At 39.6% G+C, this 26,781-nt stretch overlaps 1 protein-coding gene across 27 annotated transcripts in view; it reads left to right on the top strand.

The window, feature by feature from the left end:
* Window positions 1-26,781, top strand: part of DTNA (dystrobrevin alpha) — a 338,390-nt gene that overhangs the window by 256,817 nt on the left and 54,792 nt on the right. For 15 of the 27 annotated variants that reach the window (XM_073898312.1, XM_073898313.1, XM_073898311.1 and 12 more), the window contains 7 exons: window positions 511-596; window positions 7,809-7,963; window positions 11,106-11,211; window positions 12,470-12,636; window positions 15,024-15,148; window positions 20,192-20,272; window positions 21,970-22,059. In XM_073898312.1, the coding sequence (XP_073754413.1) occupies window positions 511-596; window positions 7,809-7,963; window positions 11,106-11,211; window positions 12,470-12,636; window positions 15,024-15,148; window positions 20,192-20,272; window positions 21,970-22,059 (810 nt within the window). Of the gene's footprint in view, window positions 1-510; window positions 597-7,808; window positions 7,964-11,105; window positions 11,212-12,469; window positions 12,637-15,023; window positions 15,149-20,191; window positions 20,273-21,606; window positions 21,920-21,969; window positions 22,060-26,781 lie in introns of those variants that run through there. The other 12 variants (XM_073898318.1, XM_073898325.1, XM_073898328.1 and 9 more) reach the window with 3 other exon arrangements.

The following is a 26,781-nucleotide window of genomic DNA, read 5'->3' as shown; positions in this document are numbered from 1 at the left end:
TATGGATAGGAAATGATGGGTGGGAAAAAAGCGTGATGGAAAAGTCCCCACAGTTACTCTAACAAAATTCTGGAATTCTCTGACCGAAACAAAATTTTTTTTTCTGAAACCTTGTTTAAATAAATTATAGACCCTGTGGAATCATCATGCATAAAATTATTTTATGAAACCCAGAGTGAAATCATGTTCTGTAATTGTAATCCTTGGCTAAATAGTACATATCCCTCTAGCTGCCAGTTCATGCTTTGAGCAAGTGACATATACAAAGAATAACTTGAAGATTCTGCTCTCTCTTGAAAAAAGGAAACATTGAATAGACAGCTTTTCAGAAATTTGTGTTGAATTGTATTCATGGTCTTTTCAAAATGGGTATGTTCACATAATGTATGCAGCTACAGTGTCCTATGATTTCTACAGAACAGAAAATGTCAGATCTCATTACTGGAAGTTCTCCAAATGACACCTTTTTTTCTCTCTCTCTCTCTCTTTCTCTCTCTCATCATTAAACAGGGAAGGCCATGGTAAAATTTCAGTATTTGCTGTCAAAATGGCTTTAGCCACATTGTGTGGAGGGAAGATCATGGACAAATTAAGATGTAAGTTATTCTTTGTGTCTCTCTTTGCTTATTCCTCCCATGTGCCACATTTTCTTTTCCCCATTTCTGCTATGTCCTGCCGCCCATTTGGACTCTCCTCATTCTGTGAAAGTTGTTTGAAATATAATCTTCATGGATCTTTGGATTTTATGACAGAAATATTTTCATATTAGATAAATGGTAACGATAATGAATGTTTTCCTTCTACTTATGGATTATTATTCGTTATAACCTGTTGAGTATCACCAACTAGACTGTAGTATTAAAGTAAGATGTATATCCTTTCAAGTTCATTGTACTATACTGCCTTACAGGCATAAGTCCATCTTCATAGGGACATGAAAGCCATGTTGGACAATCTCCCTTTTTTAGGTAATCTAAAGCCAAAGCTCCTGGCACGTTTCCTCATTCTTATTAGCCAGTGCTGTTCAAATCACTGGGAATCCCAAAGGTTCCAAAATAGACATTGCCAAGGTAGAGGCATAAGAATTGCACAGAAACACTACAGACTGAGAATTAACTGGATTCCAGTAAAAACATGTAGCTAAGGTGCATTGAGTGATTGTGGGCCCTTTTATGTACATTTTGTCACCAAATGTGGTAGTTCTTTAACCAAGAAAACACAAGAGTTTTGTTTGTTTTAGGTAAAGAAGCTGAGACTCGGAGAGTTAGCATAAAGTAAATCATATAGCTAAGGTGGTACCAGGATTTGAACCTGACTTTTTTCTCTATACCAGTGGTTCTGAAATTTTAGGATATATAGAATCATCTGGAGGGCTTTTTTTTTTATTTTTTATTGTTATGTTAATCACCATTCATTACATCATTAGTTTTTGATGTAGTGTTCCATGATTCATTGTTTGTGCATAACATCCAGTGCTCCATGCAGAACGTGCCCTCTTTAATACCCATCACCAGGCTAACCCATCCCCCCACCCCCCTCCCCTCTGGAACCCTCAGTTTGTTTCTCAGAGTCCATAGTCTCTCATGGTTCGTCTCCCCCTCCGATTTTCCCCCCTTCATTCTTCCCCATCTGGAGGGCTTTTTAAACCATAGATTTCTGGGTCCCACTCTCAGAGTTTTTGTTTCAGAAGACCTAGGGTGGGGGTAGGGGACGAGAATTTTCATTTCCAACTATTTTAAATGATGTAGATGCTGCTGTTTAAAAGAAAAATTTCCACTTACCCCTTTCCCTTACCTTAAATATGATGAGTTTGGGTTATAATGCTATGTGGGAAAGAGCACTGTCATGAGAATCAGGAACCCCAGCTTGTAAGCCCAGCTATGTGACTAATTCGCTGAGTTATTCTGTGGAAGTTACTCCACTTCCTTAGTCCTGGGCTTCCATCTTTATCCCAAATTTGGGGATTTTGTTAGATACCCAGAGGGTCCCTCCCAGCTCTACTCATCTGTGACTCACAGCCTCCAGGCACTTTTCTCACCTGCTGCGTGTCAGCTTCGGAGTGTGATCTCTTTCTTCCTGATGCACAAAGAGGGGGGAAACGAACAAGATACAGGAAAACAAAAAACAAAAAAAACTCTTTGTTCCTCTGGAATTCCCCAGACATACTCCAAGACAGAGTTGTGTCATTGTACCAGTAGATAAGTAGAAGGCACATGGAAACCCCACAAGCACACATCTCCCCACACTTTGGGAACCTCCTTCCGTGGACCAGTCAAATGCATTTCGGATTCAGAGAAGCCCAAGCAGGATTTACAGGGAGAGATTAATTTCTCTTTAGCTAGCCTGAAAGATATTTTAAAAATTAAAATCTGCCTCAGTGCTTGAGTGGGGATAATAACTAAATTAGAAGGTGGTAGAACCAATGTCCTTTTTTAAAACACAGCTTCATAGTAATCCATGAGGCATTTCCTCTATGGTTAGGCTGGGAAGAGAAAGTTGAGCACAGGGAACCAGGGTGGAGGAGGAAACTCTGCAGGGCCTTGTCTGCGGACCTCATGTCACAATTGGCCACTTATGCTGAGGACATTAGATACATGGTTTGTTTTTAAGTCTTGAGAATCATTTCCAAATACTTACTCAATGTTGTATTAATAGGGACATGGATAAAAGGATTCCATATTAAAATAAGTTTCAGGAAAACTGAGAGAACCAGTTTTCTGACCTTCCTGGGGGTCCTTGGAGCCTTTCATGAACCAAGCTAATTCTGTGTCATCAAGGACTATAGTGCTTTCCATCTTTCCATTCAGGCTTCACTGGTGCAGATTTTCTCTCTCTCCTTGGAAAAGGGGTCTGGCAATCTCAGGAGTCACATCTCACTCTGGAGGCCCCCAGCCTGTAAGTGTCACTGCCCAGGACTACACCAGTTACTGGTAACAAGAAAGGAATGCCCATGATAGTCATGGAGGAATCCACTCCTGCCTCTGGGGCTGGGAAACGCCTCTGCTTTCCCTTCTTAGCACAGGAAGAAATTTGGGGTCCATAAAGACCAAGGGAATGGTTGTTAGGTCAGCAAGGAACCATGTCTGCAGAGTTACAAAGCTCAAGATAACTAAGTTTCTGGGCAGATCTTTACCAACTGTCAAAGCCCTGGCAGATCTTCTTGCATGTCGAGGAATTCAAAGCCAACAAAGTCACCACGAGGGTGCTTTCTCCTCACCCCACCATCAGTGAGCAAAGCATGCATGCTACCTAGTGGCCAAAGGAAATCCTCTTCAGTGCAGTGAAAGAAGTTGACCAATGCATGAGTCTCACTGGAAGTAGACCATGTTCTCCAGTCTGCAGAACTTAATTTCAGAGTCACAAATTCTGGAGAACAACAAAAACAGATAGTATGATCATGAGATATATCATGCTGCCCTCTCCCAGAGTGGTGGATCTGAATCACAGCCTAATGTGTCCCCAGCTCTCCGGCTGAGGAGTCACTCTTTGTATACTTAATCCCAAGAAGGTGGTTTTCGTGGTTTCCTGGTAAGTCGATCAAGAGCAATTTGACAAAAACAATTTAACTGAAAGCACTTTGCTTAGAAGAACTCTAAAATGTTAGTCAAAAATAAATATATTCAGTCACCAATATTTCTAGTTTCAGTGAATACACAAAATTCAGAATTAACTGAATACACAAATATGGGCAAATCTGCCCACAGACAGCAGAGGCTGACTCTTGATGAGCAGGATTGTGTTTTCTCTTGTCTCCTTTTGCTAGCTGCACTTACTGATAAAACAGACAAGTAATGATTTTCTGCATTGCTTTTGTACTAAGAAAAAATAAAATGAAAGGATATGGAATTTCTCGGTATTTCAGGGTTTTGTTTTCCCTTCTTTCAATTCTAATTCACTTTAAGCCACTATGCCACCGCTGTGCTTGTTTGGCAGTTTCTCTGTTTTTGTACATAGGGATGAGAGGTATTTATTTGTTCCAACTAGCCCCTTCATGTGGGAGGGTGCCGGGCAAGAGTCATTGTGAAAATAAATTAGGAACTTTAGAAAGCAAAAAGTGAAAGACAGAAAATTTTAAACTAAATTTTTCAAACTGCTTTAAAATGCATGAAAAGGGGCAAAAAAATCCATATTGCACTACCATTTCCAACACTTGGGGCAGCCAGGAACCAATATGCAGGGTGTTCACTGCGTACCTCCAGGCAGCCTCGAGTATGAGGCTGCCCCCGGCAGTGCTGGGACACGGCAACCTAAACAGAAACCAACCTAATCAAATACCCTATTTCTGTTGAATTGCTCTTGGTCCAGTTATAAGCTGTCGTTGTAATGAGTTGGGACACCTGTTTATACTTCTTCCTTGGGGCTCTCAGATAGTCCTAAGGATCCTAAGAAGTTCCGAATACAATGCTGTAAGCCTGGAATGTCAGGTGCTGTGCTAAAGCTTCTGGGAAGGGCTGGTTTTGTTTACTAGACTAGCCTTGTGGCAAACACCAGGTATTTGTTGAGTTTCTATAACTGAACTCGTTGTTCTTTCTCCATACCTTCCCCTGGGGTAATATTTCTAACTCACTGGCCTGCCTTAAATCTTTAGTATCTCCTGCAACATCTTTTGGACACAACCTAAACTCCTTAGTAGAGCCTTAAAGCTCTTCAGATCTCTACCTCATCTCCCACCATGCCCTTGTGGGCACCCACGGCCCCTGGCACAATGAACTACTTCAAGAGCCTTGAGTGTATCATGCTTGAGCGTGCCCGTGCACATCCTGATTCTGTGTCTTAAAGCCTGACTAGCTCCTAACTGTCCTTTATGCTTGGCCTAGAAGTCCCATCTCTCACCTAGGAAGACCTAGAAGTCACCTGTGTAATGAAATCTTCCTTCACTCTAGAAGCCCTCTCTTTGAGCTCCTGCTGCACCCCGTGCACCCTACTGTTCTGGTAGTCACACCACCATGTTAGGATTCATGATGTCATAGGATGCATTCTGTAAGCACGTCTCTGCACCCTCAAGGGACTGGGACCTCCCAGAGGTCAAGAACTATGTCCTATTACTGACCAATTCACAAAATTGGAATATGGCCTATAGGTTAGATAATATTAGATAAGATTAGTGTATCAATGTTAGATATACCAAAGTGGATAATTACCCTGTAACCCAAGGTAAACAAGCTATGGTCTGTGAGCTAAGACGGTTTCCACATTTTTAAAGGTTGTAAAAAATAAAAAGACAAGTGTGTGACAGAGACCATATATGGTCCACAAAACCCAAAATATCACTATCTGGTCCTTTACAGAAAAAGTTTGCTGACCCCTGCTGTAGTCTCATCAGAAGATATACTCTTACTCTTAGGCAAGACACACTGGCTGTGTTCAGAGGTAAAGGCCATGATATATGCAAATTAGTCTCAATTCAGAAAAAAATTGTATGTTTGCCACACATATATACACACAGATAGACAAAGACAGATAATAGATTGATAGATGATAGATAGATAGATAGATGATAGGATGATAAAGTAAATAGAATAAAGTGTTCATAGATGAATCTGGATAAAGGGCGTGAGAGTGTTCTTTGTAGTACTCTTATTCTTGCAATTATTTTGTTAAGTTCGATATATTTTCAAATAAAATTTTGTTTTAATTCCTTAAAAAATAATATAAAAAAGAACTATGTCCTGATGTTCCTGTATATTCATTGTTTAGCACAGTTTTACACATTTTGTATGTGCTAAGTTAATTTTAGTTGAACGAATCAAAGAATATAAATTCTTCTGAAGTATCTATCATTGTGTGGTGCTGTCAGAAATACAGTGGTGATTTAGAGTATGATTGGGAACATTACAGAACAATCCCACTGGGGAGGCAAAGCCTATGCATTTGAAGTAAATAACAGAAAAAAATGTGATATGAAATTAACAGTAAAAATAGCTCACATTTCTGTACTATGTACTAAGTATCAAGCACTATTCTGTGTCCTTTACATCTGTATGTTTTTTATCTATTAACTAATTTAATCTTTGAAATACCTTCTATTTTATTACATGCACATATATTACATATTATAAGCATATTACATATGTGTGTATGTGTATTTTTATATCCATATGTGCATATATATTGTTATATAATATGAGAGCCCAGAACTAAAGTACAAACACATCATTTTGATAGCTTCCTTAGAGTCCCCTCATTTCTTTTTAAAAACCAGAGTGACCATTCACAGCCCCTTCCCTTTGATCCCAGTGACCTAGCCCTAGTTTGGCTATTGCTTAACAAAACTTCATCAACACAAACAAGTTTAATATGAGCTTCAAGTTTGTGAAAGGTCAGTGTTGGTACTCCTTCAGCTTTTGCTCTAGTTAGAACTGTTGTCTAAATTCTTTCCATGGGAGATTTGAAAGGCCTGGGCTACTTTTCAAAATGCATCCTGGCTTAGAAAAGTCCTGGCTAGAAGATCATCAGGATGACACAATTATAGTTGACCAACCTGCCTAAAAACGCACAAGATGGCAGCTCTGATAAGAAAGTCCATTTACTTTTCCTGGGTTTCCTTTTTCTACTTTCTATTGGAATTCTTGAGTTTCTGTATATGGGATTATGTAAGAGTTTTTTTGCTGTTGGCAACTTTTTTCTTTTTTTTTTTAACCAGTTATAATGAAACGTAAGAGATAAAATTCACGAAGTTAACCATTGTGAAGGTGAATGAGAACAACATTAATTTTGTAGCTTAGGTAAAATTTCTTTAGCCTCATAATTGATGAACTATTTGAAACACAGTAGAAATCCTTTATAAATGGAGTATTTGAAGGAAATGAGAGTCAGTTCACATCCTCAAAACATAATCCAGCAAAAGCCTGTAATATGCTTAACGTCTGACTGCGGTGTAAAAACCATGTCCCCAGATTGCATTTTGACCTTGAGACATTAAGCCCAAAATGAACAGAGGCAGCACATTGAATTTACAACAGTTTATCCCAACAGCTGTGCCAGCCTAGTTATAATCCAGCATGTGACAAACTATATGAGAGCAGACGCTTTCATTCCCGTAGTGACTTCCACAGAGGAATTATAAAGTACCTTGAGAAATTATGCCATTAATATTCACTAAGTGCCCATAGTGGCAGAAACTGAAGAACAGAGGTTCAATGAAGACACAGACTCTGTCCAGGATGCCGACTTTACCTCACTGATCTTCCCCAAGGCCAGGCTTCCCCTCAACTACATGAGTCAAAAGACCCTTCCCTGTAAATCAAGTGCCTTCCACCTGGAACACGATGACTTATAGAAAGTTTTCTGCTTCTGTGGGAAGTTAATCAGGTGTTTTCATTACATCCTTATCCCCATTGCGTCTTTCATTTTTCAGTATCTTAAACCAAAACTCAAAGGTCTTGGTGATAATATAGATGGGTAAGTAGCTAGCTAGCTAAATACATACACACCTCACCGTTACAGTATATGTTCATTGTGTGTTTCAATGAGGTCAGCATTTTCCTCACATATACAAAAATTCCTTCCATTGAGTGATGTATGAGCTTATAATTGACCTCAAAATAAAAATGTGATGGCTCTCTGTCTTATCAAAATATGCTAATTTTAACTAAATTAATGCTATGTTCCAGAATCAGCTACAAAAAGACACCAAAGACAACACAATGCCAGGAATATTTCAGCATAACAATTAACTTCTATGTTACTCTTTCATAAAAAATTACTTATTCTGCTAGTTTTTGTTATTTGCAGCAGATATGTCTCACTGAAACAGTAGAGAATATATTCATGTGGTGAGTAAATATCTTTCCTTTTCCTTCCATCAGATATTTTCTCCATGATTTCTGACTCCAGTGGGGTGATGGTTTATGGACGATATGATCAGTTCCTACGGGAAGTTCTCAAACTACCCACAGCCGTTTTTGAAGGTCCTTCATTTGGTTATACAGAACAGTCAGCGAGATCCTGTTTCTCTCAACAGGTAGGAAAAAAAGGAAATGTCTCTCACACGGTGGTTGTCCTTTGGTATGTTACTCCATGTCACCACTTAGACAACGTCTTCTTCATGATAACCTGTAGTATCTCCCAGCCTCTGACAAATGACCTCTGAGCCAGTAATTCAACTCAACATACCTGGAAAATAATAATCGGTGGTACTTCCTGACAGTGAGTCGGGCACCATGCTAAGCTCTTTTCTTGCATTGTCTAATTTAATCCTTACAACAAAACTCTACCCTCGGTATAATTGCTGTCATTATCACTACACTATCAAAAGAGCTGAATTGTCACTCAGCCTCACATGAAACACAAGTCAGAGCCAGCTCCAAGCTTCACCAATGTGTAGCAAAGGAAACAAGAAAGGAATCATATAGCGTATGCCACACAGGAAGTCCTGACATATGACAAACACAGCTGCCTAAGTCCCCCGCGACATGATACATTAGGGCTTCAGAGTGACATGTTTTAACTGGGGGTGGTACAAGTTAGCCCAGAGAAGCTATTGAGTATAGCTCAATACTCAATGTTTGCATCTGCCCAGTCAGGTACAAAGTCTGCATAACCAGCACCATTCTCCAGCACAGGGCAATGGTAGTTTACAAACCCATAAATTGAAGGTTTGCTTAAAATTTTTTGAAAATCCATACTAACCAAGTATATCCTCTAAAAGAATCCCTTACTTAAGAAATCAGGGCATAGCAGCCACTGAAAACCTGCATTTCACTGCCCACCTAGTAAACTTCATCAGTCTATTTCCTTGTGACCTAGGAGGTCAAAAGTGCCTCAGACATCCCTGCCAGTCATGGACTGATGTAGAATCATAGGTATCCATACAACTAATAAGAGGTGGGACGGTTTGATACACTAAATGCTGGCTCTGGTCCCGTGTTGTCTCATCCAGAAAGCCTTTCTGACCCCTCACACTGCCCCAGCCCTAGGCCAGCTTAGGTCCCTCATCTCTGCTCCCAGCTGAAGCACACTCCTCTCTATATTTGTCCTTCGAGTTGGTAACATCAGAATGGTTCCATTCACCTAAGCCTCCTTCCAGACGACTTCCTCACCCTGTTGTTCTCATGAGTCCTCAAGTCCTGCTGATTTCCCCATCTAAATGTTTCTCCCGATTCTTTTCCTCATCCTCATCTGTTGCCTGGCCTATTGTACTAACCGCCACGCTTGTCTCCCTGCCTCTGGGTTTGTTTATTTGTACATTTGTACATTTGTTGATGGTTTCCCTCGCTGTGCAAAAGCTTTTTATTTTGGTGTAGTCCCAATAGTTTGTTTCTGCTTTTCTTTCTCTTGATGACTCTCTTTCTATTTTCATAGGACCTACATGTTCAATAAGAATTATATATGATGTTACCACTGCTCAAAATTCCTTTTGAAATATCTTGTAGACTGTCCTATTATATAATTTTTTACATATCCTCAATGATGAGAAATTTATATATGTTAAAATCATAATCACATTTTTGGAAACTGCCAGAAGTGATTTTTAGGCAGCATGATGAATGATCAAAATGGATAAGATCATTTGAAGTATAAAAAGAGGCAACACAAATAAAAATAATAGGACCAGTTTATTTTTGTCCTTCATAAACTGGCTATCACAGCAGTTTGAGTGATGAAATTTTACATTTGTTTGCATTGCTTCATTGGAAAAAGTACAAGCCATTCCAAGTGATTATTTTGAAAGCCAGTATTATTTTAGATGCTACAAATTGTGGTAGCTTTTTCCAAAATGTCTCATTACTTATACTTTATATAAAATATCTTTTAATAATAATGTTGCTATCGATTCTATAGCACTTAAGCTATTTAGTATTATGAGGAAAAGCTAAAATTATAAATATCTGCTGATAGAAAAGATGAATTAAAGCATACCAAAATATTTTGTGAGTGAATGACAAGGATTAGTGTTAAGATAGGTACCTTGAAAGGGTACTATAGCTCTTCACCACTGATTTCTTGTCTAAAGATAAAAAACTATCCCGTGGCAGTCTACTCCGTTCCATTGATCTGTTTTTGTGCCAGTACGATACTGTTTTGATTACTACAGTTTTGTAGTACATCTTGAAATCTAGAATTGTGATGCCTCCAGCTTTGTTTGTTTGTTTGTTTGTTTGTTTGTTTCAAAATTGGTTTGGTTATTTGGGGTCTTTGGTGGAGAACAAACAGATGGTTACCAGAGGGGAGGTGGTGGGGAGATGGGGATTAAGACTACACTCATCTCGATGAGCGCTAAGAAATGTACAGAATTGCCGACTCACTATATTGTACCCCTGAAAATAATATAACACTGCAGGTTAACTCTACTGGAATTAAAATAAAATTTAAAAGCAAAAAAACAAAAAACTACCCCATCCATTTGATATTATGATTCAAAATTTCCAAAATAGTGACTTTTGCACATAAACATGTCATTTTTTGTCATTCATCCTATGATAATATCATGTGCTCCTATAACTTCTTATTTTTTGTCATTTTTAAGGAAACTTATAATACATTCCTCTTCTACATTGGAAAGGACCAGGATAGTGCAAACAGATGCTGACTGAATTAAGAGGAAAGAACTATAAAGAGAAAAGGGATTTTCAAAAATATAGATGGTTCTCTCCTCACAGCAAAGGGTCGCTCCCTCCTAACAGGACACCCTCCTGATCGTGTATGGCAGAACCATTCATATTAACCATGAAGTATGTAGGACTTGGGGGAGTAGAGGGAGTATATAAAGGAAGTGGTTCTACAGATGGGGAAGACCACCTGCTACAGGAATTGTGGGTCACACGGTTGGGTCAAATTTTACAGAGCAGGTCTACGCCTCATCTTCCCTCATCACTTTCATACTGTCCCTGGTTCACAAAAGCGCCCCTCCCAGAGCTGTTGTTCTCCTTGTGGCAATATGGACTCAGCCTCAGAGGAGATAACCCAGTCCTACATGTGTTTAAGTGTCAAAAGCAACCAAAGGGTTTAAATTCAGAACTGGTTCTTAACTATCAAAATATATTGTTTCTTTATATATTAGAGGTTAATTGGACGTCTTGTGTCTTTCATCTCAGATGGTATTTACATAGCAGGTCAATTGAAATTATTCTCTGTTCTAAATTTTTGTGGGTTTTTTGATGCAGAAAAAAGTCACCTTAAATGGTTTCTTGGACACGCTCATGTCCGACCCTCCCCCCCAGTGTCTGGTCTGGCTGCCCCTTCTGCATCGACTGGCGAATGTGGAAAACGGTGAGTAGTTACTCCTGAGCCATGGCAGTTTTTAAAATTATTGAAATTAGACTATCAAGTCTACGTTATTAAGCCAAAGTCATTTAGTAATTCTGAGTTTTGAAAGAACCTTTTCCCCTGATCAGTGAGGCCTTTGAGGTCCACCAAAAACTTAGGACTGTCAATTCCATACGCTTATTAATCTCACCATGTGTCTCTCAGTTGGAAGTCACGTGTGGCTATGTAGACTTGCTCTAGCAGAAGAAGAATCTCAATAATGAACAGGACATTTTCCAGGATTATTTTTAGGTCTGAACTTCCCATATTGATGTTCATGGCATTGACCATTCCTAGGCACTTGGCCAAGAATAGGCGGGGGAGATGGAGAAAAAATTAGATAATGGTACCTTGCTAATCTTCAGTCGTATGCTCCAAATGGAAGCTTTCAATAATTGTGGTTACATAAAGAATAACTTGACCAAAGGCAAGAATTTTTGTTGTTTAATATCTTTAGCTCATAGCATGTGGACAGTTACTTGGATTTGATTGTATGTTAGCTTCAAATCTCAAGTATTTTACCTTGCCTGCTTTATAATTCAAATTGTCTGTCAGAGAGAGTTAAGTGTTTTTCTAACTATCTGAATTAGAAGTGCATTCACATCATTTACACACCTCTTTGGGCTCTGTCCATCTGCCTCTCGGGAAAGGAAAAAAAAAGAAATTGTTAAATGGAGGTAATGTCACTCATGAAAGAAGCCCATTCGCCACTCCATTTTTTTAACAAAATAATTCAGTTCTCTCATCCAGTTTTCCTACTCTCCCTCATTCCCCTTTCTTTTTTCTCCCTCTGTTTTCCATTTCTCTAATATCTGCTCTCCACTCAGGGGACAGTCAGTTGTGCTCATCCGTTGTGCTTCTGAGTCTTCCAGCGCGCTGTGCTGGTCTCCTGGAGACAGGGGAGCAGCTTGAGGGAAAGGAGAGTCAGTTTGGGTAATTTATATTCTCAGAGTGTAAGAGATGGAAGTGGAGAGAGAAATTTGTGGTTAAAAGAAGACCTATCCTCCATCCCCTTTCATTTCCTCCACCTCCACACACATGCTTGAAAAGGGTGCTGAGCGTCCGGGAATAAACATAATGCTCCTCTCGGCCAAAATTGACTATCCTCTGAAATCATGGCACACAGCAGAAAAACGCAGTTCCCGTTAGGCTGCATTTTTCCTTATTCTGGCTTAGACTTTTATTTTCTCATTTTTTTTCCCTCCATTTCCTTCCCCCATAGTCTTCCATCCAGTTGAATGTTCCTACTGCCACAGTGAGAGCATGATGGGCTTCCGCTACCGATGCCAACAGTGTCACAACTATCAACTCTGTCAGGACTGCTTCTGGAGGGGACATGCCGGCGGTTCCCATAGCAACCAGCACCAAATGAAAGAGTACACCTCATGGGTAAGGCAAGGTCCTGGCAACACTCACCCTCGGATGTGTGAGTGTCGCTCAGAACACAAGGGAACAGCAAGGATGGCAGGAGAATAGAGGGGCAAACCTAACTTCTACTTTAGCACGCCCCCCACCACTCCCTCACCTTACTGGGACATCTTCATTGCTGCATCTGAACCCAGTGCAGCATCCACGGACTTAGAGTTTAGGAAGACTCACACTCTGTTACTTCTTGGGATACAATCAGCTCGGTACTGGTTTAGATAACAACCAAACAAGCATCTTTGGGACATAATCTCATCTTCACAGTAAGTTAAAGTTCTTTCCGAGTTTTGTTTGGTTTCAGGTGTGGGAATTGCTTAAAAATTATCACTAGCTCCTTTTTTCTCAGATTCTGGGGTTCCATTACATGCATGGCTAGAGCATAAAAGAAAGACGTGTGAGCCCGTGGGCTTAGTGGTACTGTTCCAGTTTCCTTTTTTGGAGGCAGGGAGGTTGTGGTTCTATGAGCAAATCATCTTTTTGTAAACTGTGAGTGACCAGCTTACCAGAGGTGGCCTCTGAGAGTCTGTCCATGTGATGCATGTGTGGGAGGAATCTGACTCGTTGAGCTCGGGGTTCAAGCAGTTTAGTTTGCTGACCTGTCTCAGTTACACTCAAAGTTCGGGTCCCCTGAGGTTGTTCTGTGCTTGTGTGAAAGTATTGTTCTGTGTATGGATTGGTTTTTGTGGGATGTACCATCAGGCCTGCCAACCCCTCTTGGAGTAGTTCTTACACAAGAAAACGCAAACTTTTTATTATGAGTTTTTTCTATATTTTATATATTTCAATTAACCTATAGTCTTTACATAAAGAGTAACTTATTGTTCTTTTTTTTTAAAAAAAAAGGAGGTATTCAGAAAACGCATTTTAAATCAGAATGTTCTTTCTAGGAATGATTATTGGGAACCGGCATTCAGTGTAAATATATTAATTTTTCAGCATCTGTCAGATTCTAAATTCAAGTACCAGGCGTCGTATACTGAGGGCCTTATGCCAGTGCAGGTACCACCTCTCACTGTTGGTTATGTCACATGCTGAGCATGGCCCTACTAACACAGATCATGAAATGCTATTACTATTTAGTACAGAAGCTAGGAGGAAATGCTTTCTATTTTCTTATGGTCGATATACTACCAATTTTCAAACTTGTTCTATCTCACATTCTGGAGGGTTAGTGTTTGAAGATTAAGCATTTTTTCATGATTGTTTTACGTAAATGCTAATGTCAGTTTAGGAGCCTCTTTCTTAGAGGTTGTGGGCTCAAAATTATATGGCTCTATGGCAGGGCAATGTCTTTACAAAATAGAATCAGACCCCTCAAGAGGATAAAGACACTCCAATGTTCATGGCGGTGGAAAGCTGGTGCAGTGGCTGTGTTTTAGGTGTTCTAAGAATTATATCTCCTAACAAAAGCCAAAGAGGGACTTCTTGAACAGTGCTCCTATCGCTCAGCTTTTAAATAGTGACGACAAAAGTCATTTCATTGTATTGCCAATTCTGGGCTCTCCACGTAAAAGGAAGTGGCAAAATGGTACGTGGCTTCTCATGGAAAGGAAGAGCTGGTATAAAGATTTATTATATGTGGTAGATTATTTTTGATAGATTTGGCTGTGAAATTTTAAGATCTACATCCCACTCATCTAAATGAAAAAGAGATAACATGATGCTCTGCAAAGAACATGAATTTTAAAACTCCAAAGACTCCAATTGAAGTTCCCCTTTCACTTTCAACTGGATGGATCCAGCCACGCCCAAAACATCTTCCACCTGGATGCCTGTGAAACCTTCTGCTCACCTGCTTACTTCCACTCCTGTCTCCTCCCAGATGGTTTTCTGCTCTTAAGCAGGAGTAATCCTTCTAGAATCTGATCCTGTCACCTCTATGATTTAAACTCTTCATTGTCTCCCTCTGCATTTGAGATAAAGACCACTGTCCTTGATGTGGCATAGAAGGACTTCAAGGGTCTGCCTTCTTCTTTCCTCTCCAGAATGGGGTTTCTTCTTCCTCCATCTGGAATTATCTTCCCAGTCCCCAGAGTTACTATCAGAAGGACGCCTGCTGGTCCCTTAAGTTCCACCTCAGATGTCCCATGCACAATGACTGCTTCCATTTATCACAGCATTTGCTAACACTAAGCTGCCAGAGGCAGGTACTCTGGTGGATGATACCAGAACTTTAGTTCCAGCACTGAGCAAACTCCCTGACTTAGAGTAGATAGTCAAAGATTTCAAGAATAAATCAATGAATAAATGAATGAGTAAATGAATGAATATCTATTATGAAAGCAAATCATCTCCTGAAATGATATGTAAATGTTAGTTCTTATCACTTCTACCATTCTTCTTCTTTCCAGAAATCCCCTGCTAAGAAGCTAACTAATGCATTAAGCAAGTCTCTGAGCTGTGCTTCCAGCCGTGAACCCTTGCACCCCATGTTCCCTGACCAGCCTGAGAAGCCACTCAACTTGGCCCACATTGTGTGAGTATCTCTGCCTTCCAGATGAAAAGACATCTTTCTTCATTGACACATGTTCACATCCATACAAAGGCAATTTCATGTCAGTTGCTAGGGACCAAGTTTTAAATTTTAATTCAAAAAAAAGAGTATAAAAAAATGTGATTATAATTTTTTTATTGCAGGGGTAAACAGTACTTCTGTCTTGATGTATGAGTAAATTAAGCAACACTGATGTTATTTACCTACAGGTAGAAAATATTCAAAAAGCATCATTATAAAATATAGATGTTAGAGTTTTAACACCTGGACATTAACAATCAATGAAATTAACCATAATAAGAAAATTTTAAAGCACACTGTACCTTAATATCATATATGCTTTGAGTCCCAAATACAAAAGCTCTTTGTTTCATTTATCTGCAGAGCCAGTCATCTTAAAGATATCAGCAAATCTAAAAATTGTTGTTGTCTTATCCCAAACTACACAATTTTAGAAGAATCATGGCCCATACATGGGAAGGTGGAAAGGAGAGGTTGGTGGTAAAATTCCTCAGAACTCCCAAAACAGACTTTAAAAAATTCTTTCTCCAAAGTCTATGTGAGTTTGGTGGGCAGAAGGATGCACCCAGAAATGGTGCTCCCACCCATTCCTTCCACTTCCCAGAAGCCTCAAGCCCTGGAGCCTCTCTCAGGCCTGGGTGGCCAGATAACAGGGGAGGCTTAGGTAGAAGAAAGTATTTCTTCCTTGGTGTTATCTTGCACTCAAGAAACAAACTCGTCATCGGCTTCTATGCCCAATTAGGCATTACGTCATCACAGGTACCTCAGAAAGACTCTAGAAAAGGTGGTTCCCCCTCAATACAAACTGCTTTTTGTTTTGCACAGTTTGGCAAGACCTACTGCACTCAGGGCCTAGGTTTGCATGTTGACATCAAGAGGCAACTAATCAGACCTATCAATATTAGAAATCCACCAGTACAGAGTTCATGCTTCAGGCAGTTCAGAACATGATCCATCAGAGGCGCCATGATGGATCTGAGCCCTTATGAAAGCAGTAACTCTTTCCTCTGATGGACCTAAGCAAATACCATCAAATGATTTGTGCTGTGTCATGTTTATGGTTTTGTATAAATACTACGGGGCTTGGTTTGTTTGCTCCCAAGTGTGAGTGGAGGGTTTACTGCCTTCAGCAATAAACACAGCCTGGAGGCTTGTGTTGCTGGCATGGGCTAAGCATCCAAAAAACTAATGTAAACCAATTCTATAGAATGTGGCTAACTTATTTTTGGAAATTTTGATCCTAAAAATAAACCTTAAAAGAAACCAGGGATAAATAAATCTGTGGAGTATCCCAGAGGGCCAGTCACTTGCAGAAAACGGCCTCATACGAGCGATTCTTACGAGTGATTCTTATTAAGGTCTCACTGTTTTTCCCCTAGCCAGAGACAATCACTAACGTGTTAATAAATGAACAAAACTAAGTGAGAGCAAGTCTGTGCTCTCTGAGCTCCGCTGTGGAGCACTTCCTACCAGCCCAGCTGGGAGTTTCAGGCCAGAGAACAACGTTCAATCAGAGCTGATGGGTATAAGGAAACTAGAGAGAAAGTAGATGTGAACAGCCTGACTCTAAGAGCTTTGCAGCAGAACAGAATTAGGATGCTTCCTCCCACTTGGAGACAAAATTAGGAAGGGAGACAGAGTGAAATAAAAGTCAAGTTCATGGTCAGTCACACTGCAGTATTACCTAGCACAGGGCCTGTACCCAGTCGTGCTCTGGCTGGTATGTGTGTGTGTATTTAATTGGCCAATGAGTAAACAAATTTTTAACTGTATAGTGGCAATCTGATCTGATGTATTATTCACTGAACTGAGGGCATTCTCTACACAATTTGAGTTCCATGAAGAGTTTCAGGATTCCCTTATAATTCTACACAAATGGGCCTTTTTCTGAGAAAAGTTCCATATATTTAACCAGATTCTCCAAATAGTCCTCGAATCAAAATAGTGGCCTATACTCATGGATAATGTATTTTTCTAGGGTGAATGTCTTAATTTTAAAATGTGAATTGTGAAAAATATTTAATTGTTGAGATAATATACAAGAAATTCTGCACTCAGAATATCCAATCTCTATGAGACCAGGATTTTTTTTCTATTTTTAGCTTTAGACATTTTTCTCATTTATTATTCAAATGCTTTTGTCCTGAACAGATAGCCATGTCTTTTTCTTTTGTTTTTGTTTTGTTTTGTTTTGGATGGGGATAGCTCAGACTTCTAATTGTAAAATATGCCATTCATTTAGCTATTCTAAATTATCACAGGTATGTAAGGCCACTTAAGTGGTGACATTTTGGTATTTTGGCATTTGTTCTTAGCTGTTGTATTTCTTGTTAATTTTACCATGATTAACAGTGTCTACTCTATTCAATTTCTTGCTGCCAAAAGTGATACTTGGTAAGTAGTTCAATAGTCCCCTGTGTGCTTGTAAAGACGTATAATCATAATTACAAGTGGTTAAGAGACACAAAACAAGTGAGTAACATGAGGCTAGTTTAAAACTAATTCTGCCTTAAGCTGAATATTTTCCATTCACAAGACGAATGCCCATTTTTTTTAAGATTTTAATTATTTATTTAACAGACAGAGAGAGACAGCGAGAGAAGGAACACAAGCAGGGCGAGTGAGAGAGGGAGAAGCAGGCTTCCCGCCGAGCAGGGAGCCCGATGCGGGGATCGATCCCAGGACCCTGGGATCATGACCTGAGCCGAAGGCAGACATGTAACCGACTGAGCCACCCAGGCGCCCCCAAATGCCAATTTTATAAAACTGTCCTCTGTGAAGGTCTTGTCCACAAGGAAAATTTTGCACTAGATCCCTGCAACTTTATCTTATGGAACTATTTCTTTCTCATAAGAATAAATCTGTTTAAAATTCCCAATGTGACCTAGTTATTAGATAAAATAACTTCCCATTTGATGATGGGGGGAATAGGAACCGCAGTCCCTTTGAAAGCCACCATTTGGTGCCAAGGTTAGTCATTCTGTGTCCCAAGTTCAACATTTCCATGATGAACCTTAAACATGAAGCCATTTATTAAGAAACTGCAATTTCACCTTTGCGGTGACGAAGTTCTATAGAGTAAATTTACCAGGCTAATTAAAAAGCATTCCAAGTCCACTTGTCTTCTCATTTCCTAGAGCTAGAGCACGATGGGAAAGTTAAAGACAAAAGAAAACCAGAAATGTTGGTCAAGTTGATTGTTTTAACTTGTTGCAAAGTTAAAATGAAGATATTTCATTCTTCTTACTGTTTTAAAACCTGATTTACCTAACTTTTCAAAATTCATAGAGGACATTTGTATAAAATTAGCATCCTGCTTATAAAGTGAAAGTGTTGTACTCAAGGCGAATTAGTTTTATTTTTTTTAAAAGATTTTATTTATTAATTTGACAGAGAGAGACACAGCCAGAGAGGGAACACAAGCAGGGGGGGTGGGGGAGGGAGAAGCAGGCCTCCCGCTGAGCAGGGAGCCCGCAGAATTAGTTTTAAACTAGCCTCATGTGTCAAAGACACATCCTAGCTAAGTAATGCAAAACACTCAGCTAGTTTTCAGAATGTCAGCTGATACGTTTAGAGTAGATGAAGTAGTGAAGCTACTGTTTCAACCTCACCCAACAAATAATGTCTATAAAAATCTTAAAACAGGGCACCTGGGTGGCTCAGATGGCTAAGCGTCTGCCTTCGGCTCAGGTCATGATCCCAGGGTCCTGGGATCGAGTCCCACGTTGGGCTCCCTGCTCCTTGGGAGCCTGCTTCTCCCTCTGCCTCTCTCTCTCTCTCTTTCTGTCTCTCATGAATAAATAAAATCTTTAAAAAAAATCTTAAAACACTGTACTAGGAACCAAAAGTTTCGGTGAATTTTTGCATAGAGTGCTGACATTTTAAAACCTGTATAGCATCATTTCCAGTCCTATAAACACACCGGGATAAAGAAGTCTACATTTTTCTCAGGATCTCTGCATTGTGGAATCCAAAACCAACTTTGGTTCCCTAAGGTAGAAACTAAAGTATTAAAACTTTGTCTCTTGATCAAGCCAACACAACCAGATTCTGTAGGCTACTGTGATTAATATCTGGTGTTCAAAAATTCTGCACCGTCAAACTCAAATATAGAACTATAGTGAAACCAAAATTTCCTCTGACTCAGAATGATGCCCTGCCTCATTATCCGTATTCTGAACTCTCAATCCCATCTCATGGAACATATTCCAGTGAACCTAAAATAAGACTAAAAACCGCTTGGAGACGAGATAGGAGTCTCAGCTCTACCATTTTGCCTGAACTAAGACATTAGCGATAGGGACAGGATGACAGGCTAAAATGAAAAATATGACTGGGAATGACAGACCCCATGCAGTTGGGGTTTGAAGCCATGCACAATTCTGAGAAATACTGAGCCCTATTTTCTTTCTCTCATCATATGAAAAGAAGTTTATGGGATGCCTTGCACTGTGTGCCCTATTATATGGAACATTCAGATAACAGACATTCAGTAAATCCTGTGGTGCTTGATTGTATCCTCGCATAGAACGAAGAGCAAATCAGGCCCAATATGATTTTGCAACTGGCTCCTTCCAGACCGGGTGTATTGAGAAAGAACCATTGTCATGCGGAGCACAGGGGAAGTTTCTGAAACCTCTGCTTTCCAAGAGGATGTAGATGCTGCTTATCATCAATTTTTCAGAGGTTCTCCTTTTAGAAGACAGTGAACCTGGAGCTGCCTCAAAGTCCTTGCTTCATTCAAGAATATGACTCAAGGAAAACACCAAGGCTCAAAGCTCATGGATAAACATTCCTGTGGTGCCCAGAGGTTTTCCTCCTAATGTTTACTGGACACTCCACATTTTTAAGGAAATGTAACTTCCCAAAACATTTAAAGACTTTCATTGCAAAATATAAAATATTGTGTTGATCCCAGCCCCTTTCCTGGAAAGGTGGTGGATAGTTTTTTATTTGTGACTTCTATTTGTTTTAACTTTCCACCCGCACTGTACTTCGTTTTAGGCCGCCCAGACCTGTAACCAGCATGAATGACACGCTCTTCTCCCACTCAGTCCCCTCAGGAAGTCCTTTTATTACCAGGAGGTAAGTTCCAGTCTTATTATGAAATAAGCCCTCTCCTTGGTAATGACCCCTAATTCTGTGTTAAGAAGAATATTCTAATGCAAGCCAGGTGTGGAAGATTATTGTTAGAAACTAGTTTGTAAATATCTGTCACAGGTTTTCACTTTCATTCATTTGGATGCTTTTGACGATGGCTGGGATGGCTTTTGGGGTGAGTGTCACTTCTGGAAACTTGCATTTGCAATCTCCTCACAGTAAGAACGTGGGGTGTGTTTAAATTTTATGACCGACACGCCTGTATTCTATGTCATTGAGAAAGTCACCTTCATGGCACTTGGAATGGAGGGAATTGGAATTTCAAGATGCAGTGGAAAATTATTAGGTACATTCTGAGACAGTTTATAATCTCCTCTCATAATGTGGTGAGCTCTGGAGTTCCTGAGGCTAGAGGCTGAAGACCAAACTTGGAAGAATAGTTTCCATATAAGTGATTTCAGGGATAACAAGAAGAACTTCTTAAAAAGGGGTACGTGTCTCCTATTTTTTATACAAAGATCCACACCGTGTGAGCAAAGAACAGGTGAAGCAAATAATTCTATTAGAGCTAGCTTGATAAATATGCAGGGTTAAGAGGTGCTCCAAATTGTTTGATCAAATCTCGCAAATAAAGTACTAGGGACTTATTTTGTAAATACACAGAGAAGGCTCACAGGAAAGCAGAAACAAAGGTAAGGAAAATTAGAGTGAGTAATGAACGTAAGATTTCAAATGTCATTCAGAAAAAAAAAAAAAACAACAACCTCATGTTTCATAAAGGGAACATAATCAGTCTTTTCCCCCAGAGAGGTTTCTAATGTTCTGAATTTCACTGTAATATCCTGGTACATTCAAGTAAGGATTTACACACAATGAGACTCAGAACGCTGATTTTTTTTTTCCCCTGAGTTCCTGTATTTGCCCATCAGCAAGAACGTGAGATGAAGATGTTCCCCGTAATTGTAATTAGCATAATAAATAAGATGCAGCAGTTCATGGTGTTGCCTCCCTAAAAATTAAGCAAGTCTATAACAAGTGGAAATGAGGAGGCAAAACTGAACTGCAGAACATCCAGAGTGAAATAACATGTTCTAAGCCCTCAGTATGTTCCTTTTAGCACTCCTTCGCAAAGCCACCAGCAGATTCAACCATCTTTTCTACCGTAAAGTCTAGAAGGGACGTGGGGCCATACCTCTATCTAGGGAAGATTTGGCATGACGTTAAGAAAGATGTGCTTTTATTAGGAGACACTGCATTCTGCAAATGTCAAAGCAGAGATAGACCCCATCCTTACTGAAGGTCGTTTTATATCATTTCAGCTCGGACGGTGCTTATGGTGGATGCGTCTAGATGGATAACATGGCTTCCTCTACTCTAAAATATTCCTATAATACTTTGAGCTGTTCTGGTTCCTCCAGGGTGCATGGTACCCGTTAACCCAAACTATGATCATTTCCCTTTTTTCCCATTTTCAGTCCTTTTGGAATGTTCTCTGTGAACCACAGATACGTTGTTTAAAGTTTGCGGTCCTTGCTATCTATCACCATGGAGGTTAGCCTCTGGTTTCTGTTTTAAGGGTGCTGTTCAATAAAGCTGTGTACACTGAACATCTTTCCTCTCTGCGTGGGCCTTGCTCTGTCCATGGAAGGTTCTAATGAGGTCTCATTGTTTGCATCCCTCAGGTTACCTGAGGGGATAAGTGCATCCAGCCCCGGGGCTGAGGAGCATTCACTCATAAAGCTGTATGTAAATCAGCTTGACCACAGCCCACGGTCAGTATCCCAGCTCTGAAGCACTAATTGTAGTTCATAGTGCCATAGCTAGACTGCTAGTCATCCTGCTCCATCACTAAAATCCTCTTCTAAAGTCATCCTGCTCCATCACTAAATCCTCAGTAGAGATATCGTCATCTTCTGGGGCTTCATGAGATTCCACTGAGCATGTTCAACCCGAGCTGGACTTCTCAGCTCTTTCCTCTCTTTTCCACTTCTGTTCTTGACTTCACAGCCTCATAGCAGTATATATGAGATACATATATATGAAGAGTACCAATCTGGATCTTCTTCTTTAGAGGAGTCTCTGCTTTTGTACAGTCTGCAAGACCCCAGATGGTGATTTCTTAGATTCTTGAATCAAAGAGCCTCTTGGAGTGATTGATCTTTAGCACTAACAGGGTAAGGCCAGGACAAGGTCCCATGGCTGGACCACATTGTGGTAAAGACTTGAGACTTTAGGCCTTACTGTCCCACTAGGCCTGGGCCACTTTTCCCCCAGGTAAGGCAGTCTGATTCCTATTACAGGAGCAATTTCAAAACCAATTCCACGCTCTCGGTGCTTACTTTCTCTCACTTGATGATGCTGGTGGTGACCCACTGTTTATTTCTTAACCATGTCCATACACAAAGGTTAATGGAAACCCATCATGTCAAATGCAGGCATAAATTAAAAGTCCAGTTCTTCCTACAACTGGAACTGAACCAAAGAAATATGACCTAGAGCTCTGCCCTCCATTCCTGCCCAATCCCCACTGCCCTTTTTTAAAAAATCTGATAAAACCAGGGCACCTGGGTGGCTCAGTCAGTTAAGCGTCTGCCTTCAACTCAGATCATGATCTCAGGGTCCTGGGACTGAGCCCTGCCCTGGCTCCCTGCTCAGCAGGGAGTCTGCTTCTCCCTCTCCCTCTCCCCCTCCCCCTCCCTCTCCCCTTGCAGGGAGTCTGCTTCTCCCTCTCCCCCCTCCCCCTGCTCATGCTCTCTCTCTCTCTCTCTCTCTGTCTCAAATAAAATCTGTTTAAAAATTTTTAAAAAATAAAATAAAGATCTGGGGAAGCCTAAAACCTAAACAAGCCAAGGGTGGTGCTGGTCAGTGTTAAGGCAGCATTAAGAAAGTAGGGAGGTTTGGCATACAGATATTTTATTTAGCCTGAGTTTTGGGTCTTCTGTATTGTGAGAGATCTTGAAAAGATAAAGCAAAATGAGGATGAATTGAAATCGCCACTCCAGAATCCTTGCTACAAACTCCTGACATTACTCACCTAGAGTCCTTTACAAGCATACCACTTTGATCTTCAAAAGGCACTAGGGTGTATCTTTGAAGTCCTTTGACACCCTAGCAATCTACCCTACACAGATTTACTAGTGTATAGCTCTGGTTACCACCACCATCTGTCGCAGCCCTGTTCTTATTTCCATTTCTAGCTATGTACTTGATTCAGCTTTCCCTTACTTAAAAGAAAAGAGGGAATTCTCAAAGGCACCCTCCCTTAAACTTTGGAAGTCTTCATGCGTGTGTGTGCATGCGTGTGTGTGCAATTAGGTACGATATGGGGTCCACACAATTTGTGGACTAATTCACTTCACTCATTTTTGTGATCATAACTATATCCCTAAACCTGGATTATTTTCTTATAAATGCACAAATTTACAGGGAAAAAATGCTGGAGCAATGGAAGACTCTCACCACCACTGGGAAAAGAGCTCCAAGGGCCATGTATGTTGTGGCGGCAACGTTATCTATGCTTATGAAAGATTGACAATCATTACTACAAAGAGTATTGCAAGGGCTGACCCAAAGGACCCTTCTCCCCTTCACCGCCCTCAGCATCATGCCCCTGCCTATCTGCTCTCTTTGTTGGCATGGTGCCCCCTTTGTAAAATCTTAATTATCTTGACAAAATCCTTGCATCATTTATGTAAGAAAATTAACCAGTCCTATCCCATGTCAAATAAGGCCCTTTAATTATGGCCAACATCTTCATTACCACAATAAGGACATTGTAAAAGTTTGAATGCTACTTTCTTTACCCCCAATTTCAGAACCATCTCTTGAAGGTTCACAGATACTTTCACAAATGGAACCTCTAGAGTAGTAACTACTCACAAAAGGAATCACTTTGGCTATTATATATAGCATCTAGCCAGATCTTATCACTCTCCCAAATGTCAGAAAATTGCTTATGATTCATAGAGTGTGTCGAACACAGTCTAATGGGCTATTTTCTGGTTTGTCACAGTGCCATCTGGTTAATAGCTAATACTATATTCAACTTAGTAGCACTCATGGGGAAGGCACATCACTCACCCCAAATACTCTCCAAATCCTGATTCTTCCCACCAGAGCAACATCGTGAGATTTTTATTGGTTGACGGGTTGATTGGTTGGTTGGTTGATTGGTTTGGGTTTTCAGCCACAGAAAGGGTAATTCATTGTATCTTTTTCAGTTTTTTCAAACACTTGCTTACCCAAAGATTCTCTACCTAACAACCCAGATTTTTAATCAGACTTAAAACATTCAAACTAGATTTTAAGCATTTGTGCATTGGTAATCAAAAGCAAATAGAAATAAAATTGAGGCATTGAATTCAACCTTGGCTTCTGAAAACCAACGTTTTTCCATGGTTAATTTTTTCTAAGATTAAAAACCATCCTTTCTAGTCAGGAAAACAGATGAGTTAACACCATAAAATAGATGAACTTATAAATCAACCACCGTGAAGATTTCTTCACTCTTTTCACACTTTCAGGTTATGTTGTGTGAAATTTCATGAAATTTGAAATAGTCTTTTCAGTTAATTCTTTATACCAAGTAGCCCCAGAGCTCCACTAATATGTTAGTTTTTTCCAAACCTGAATTAAACTGGTCTTCACACTCCATTCTATTTCCTATACTGAAATATTAGTGCATAATTAAAACTCCAGTCACCTCTCCTCTTCACTCCAGTAAACTTTATTCACTTACTAGAGTTGCTTTAGTTCTTCTCTGTGTATGCCCTATACCCAGCAAACTTTTCTAGATGCTCTCTTGACAAAAATGCAATTGACACTGCTTAGTGATATCTGGGGGACAATGTAGTAAATGTAGTGAATCAAATATGACCTAAGAATTCTTATTTCCTCTGCGGTACCTGCTTAAAAGATAGTTCAGCTCTCATGCCAGCCTGAATTGATGACAACTAATTTTCCCACTGAAACACTGAGCTGTTTTTTATGCTTGTTTGCTGATTTGCATGTGGCAGATAGTTTATGTTTCAGATCTCAGATATTGAAAACTAGAAAAGGAAAGAAAAACAGAATTTTTTCAGAAATTATCTCAACTTGTAGACATTTTTTATTGTTTTTAAATTAGTTTAGTGACCTTGTTACTAGCCTGAGTTAATTATAGTGAGAAGCAATTAAATAGAAAACAGCTTTATTGAGATATAATTGATATATAATTCAATGAATATATTTAAAATAAGTGTGCAGTTCAAAAACTTTTGACATATATAAACAATATGTCGTACATACTTATATATGCACATGTAAATGAACATATAATATGTTCATATATATTATGAACATATACTTTCATACGTGTAAATGTACACACATACATACATGTATGGCTATACACATATGTGTGTGTTTACATACATACATGAGAAGCAAAATTTTATTCACAGTTAACAGTTAGTTACTTAAGAAGGGAGCCAACTTTACAAGTCATCCTTTACCAGTTCAAACACCACACAAGTTTATCAATTATTTAAAAATTAGTAAAAATGAAAATATGTTTTTAATTTGCCATTTGAATATCATTTTCCATTTAACCATGATGATAATAACTATTTTACATTACATAATTTGTTTATATAATACTGTTGCTCTGTGAGACTGCATCCAGGACTTTTATTTAAATCCTTTATTTTCATGTTTAATAAAAGAAAAAAATATTTGACCAGAGCTAAAGCAGTAACACAGCATAAGCAAGAATGGCTTTTAAAACTATAATTCAGATTTCAGCAAAAATCCAGGGAGCATTTGTGCGTGATTTTGTTACCTTAGAACACCCCAAAAATGAAATTTACACTTAAGCAAAAAACTGGACAGGGGTGCCTGGGTGGCTCAGTCATTAAGCGTCTGCCTTTGGCTCAGGTCATGATCCCAGGGTCCTGGGATCAAGCCCCGCATCAGGCTCCCTGCTCAGCGGGAAGCCTGTTTCTCCCTCTCCCACTCCCCCTGCTTGTGTTCCCTCTCTCACTGTGTCTCTCTCTGTCAAATAAATAAATAAAATCTTTAAAAAAAAAAAAACTCAACATTAGTTGTCACCCTTCAAAACCAAGGGTGAATTTTAAATAAATATGAGACATTTTGAAATTGCTCTACCATTCCAGAACCCATTGTATCAATGTGTGTGTGTGTGTGTGTGCGTGTGTGTGTGTGTGTGTGTGTATGAAAAAAAATCTGGGAAAAGGCCGTTTCTCTTTATATAAAGTTGCTCTTTTCCAGAGCTCTCAAAAGGAATTGGTGAGAACATAGAGAATTTTTTAGGAAAAAAAAAATCTAAAGGAATATTCCCCACCTCTTTTCTTTCAGCCAAACACATCAACTTCAAAATTTACCTTGTCATCTCTTCCAGGGTATGATGGTCCCCATGCCCATTCATGTTAGTATGTGTGCAGGGGAGTAAAGTTATACAATGACAAGGACCTGGTAGGGGAAAAAAACAATGAGAA

The sequence above is a fragment of the Callorhinus ursinus genome, unplaced genomic scaffold, assembly GCF_003265705.2.
Source record: "Callorhinus ursinus isolate GAN/ISIS: 27379988/994484 unplaced genomic scaffold, GSC_fseal_2.0 scaffold11, whole genome shotgun sequence".
Classification (NCBI taxonomy): Eukaryota; Metazoa; Chordata; class Mammalia; order Carnivora; family Otariidae; genus Callorhinus; species Callorhinus ursinus.
Note: the sequence above shows the minus strand (reverse complement) of the source record. Positions and strands in the feature narration are given on the sequence as shown.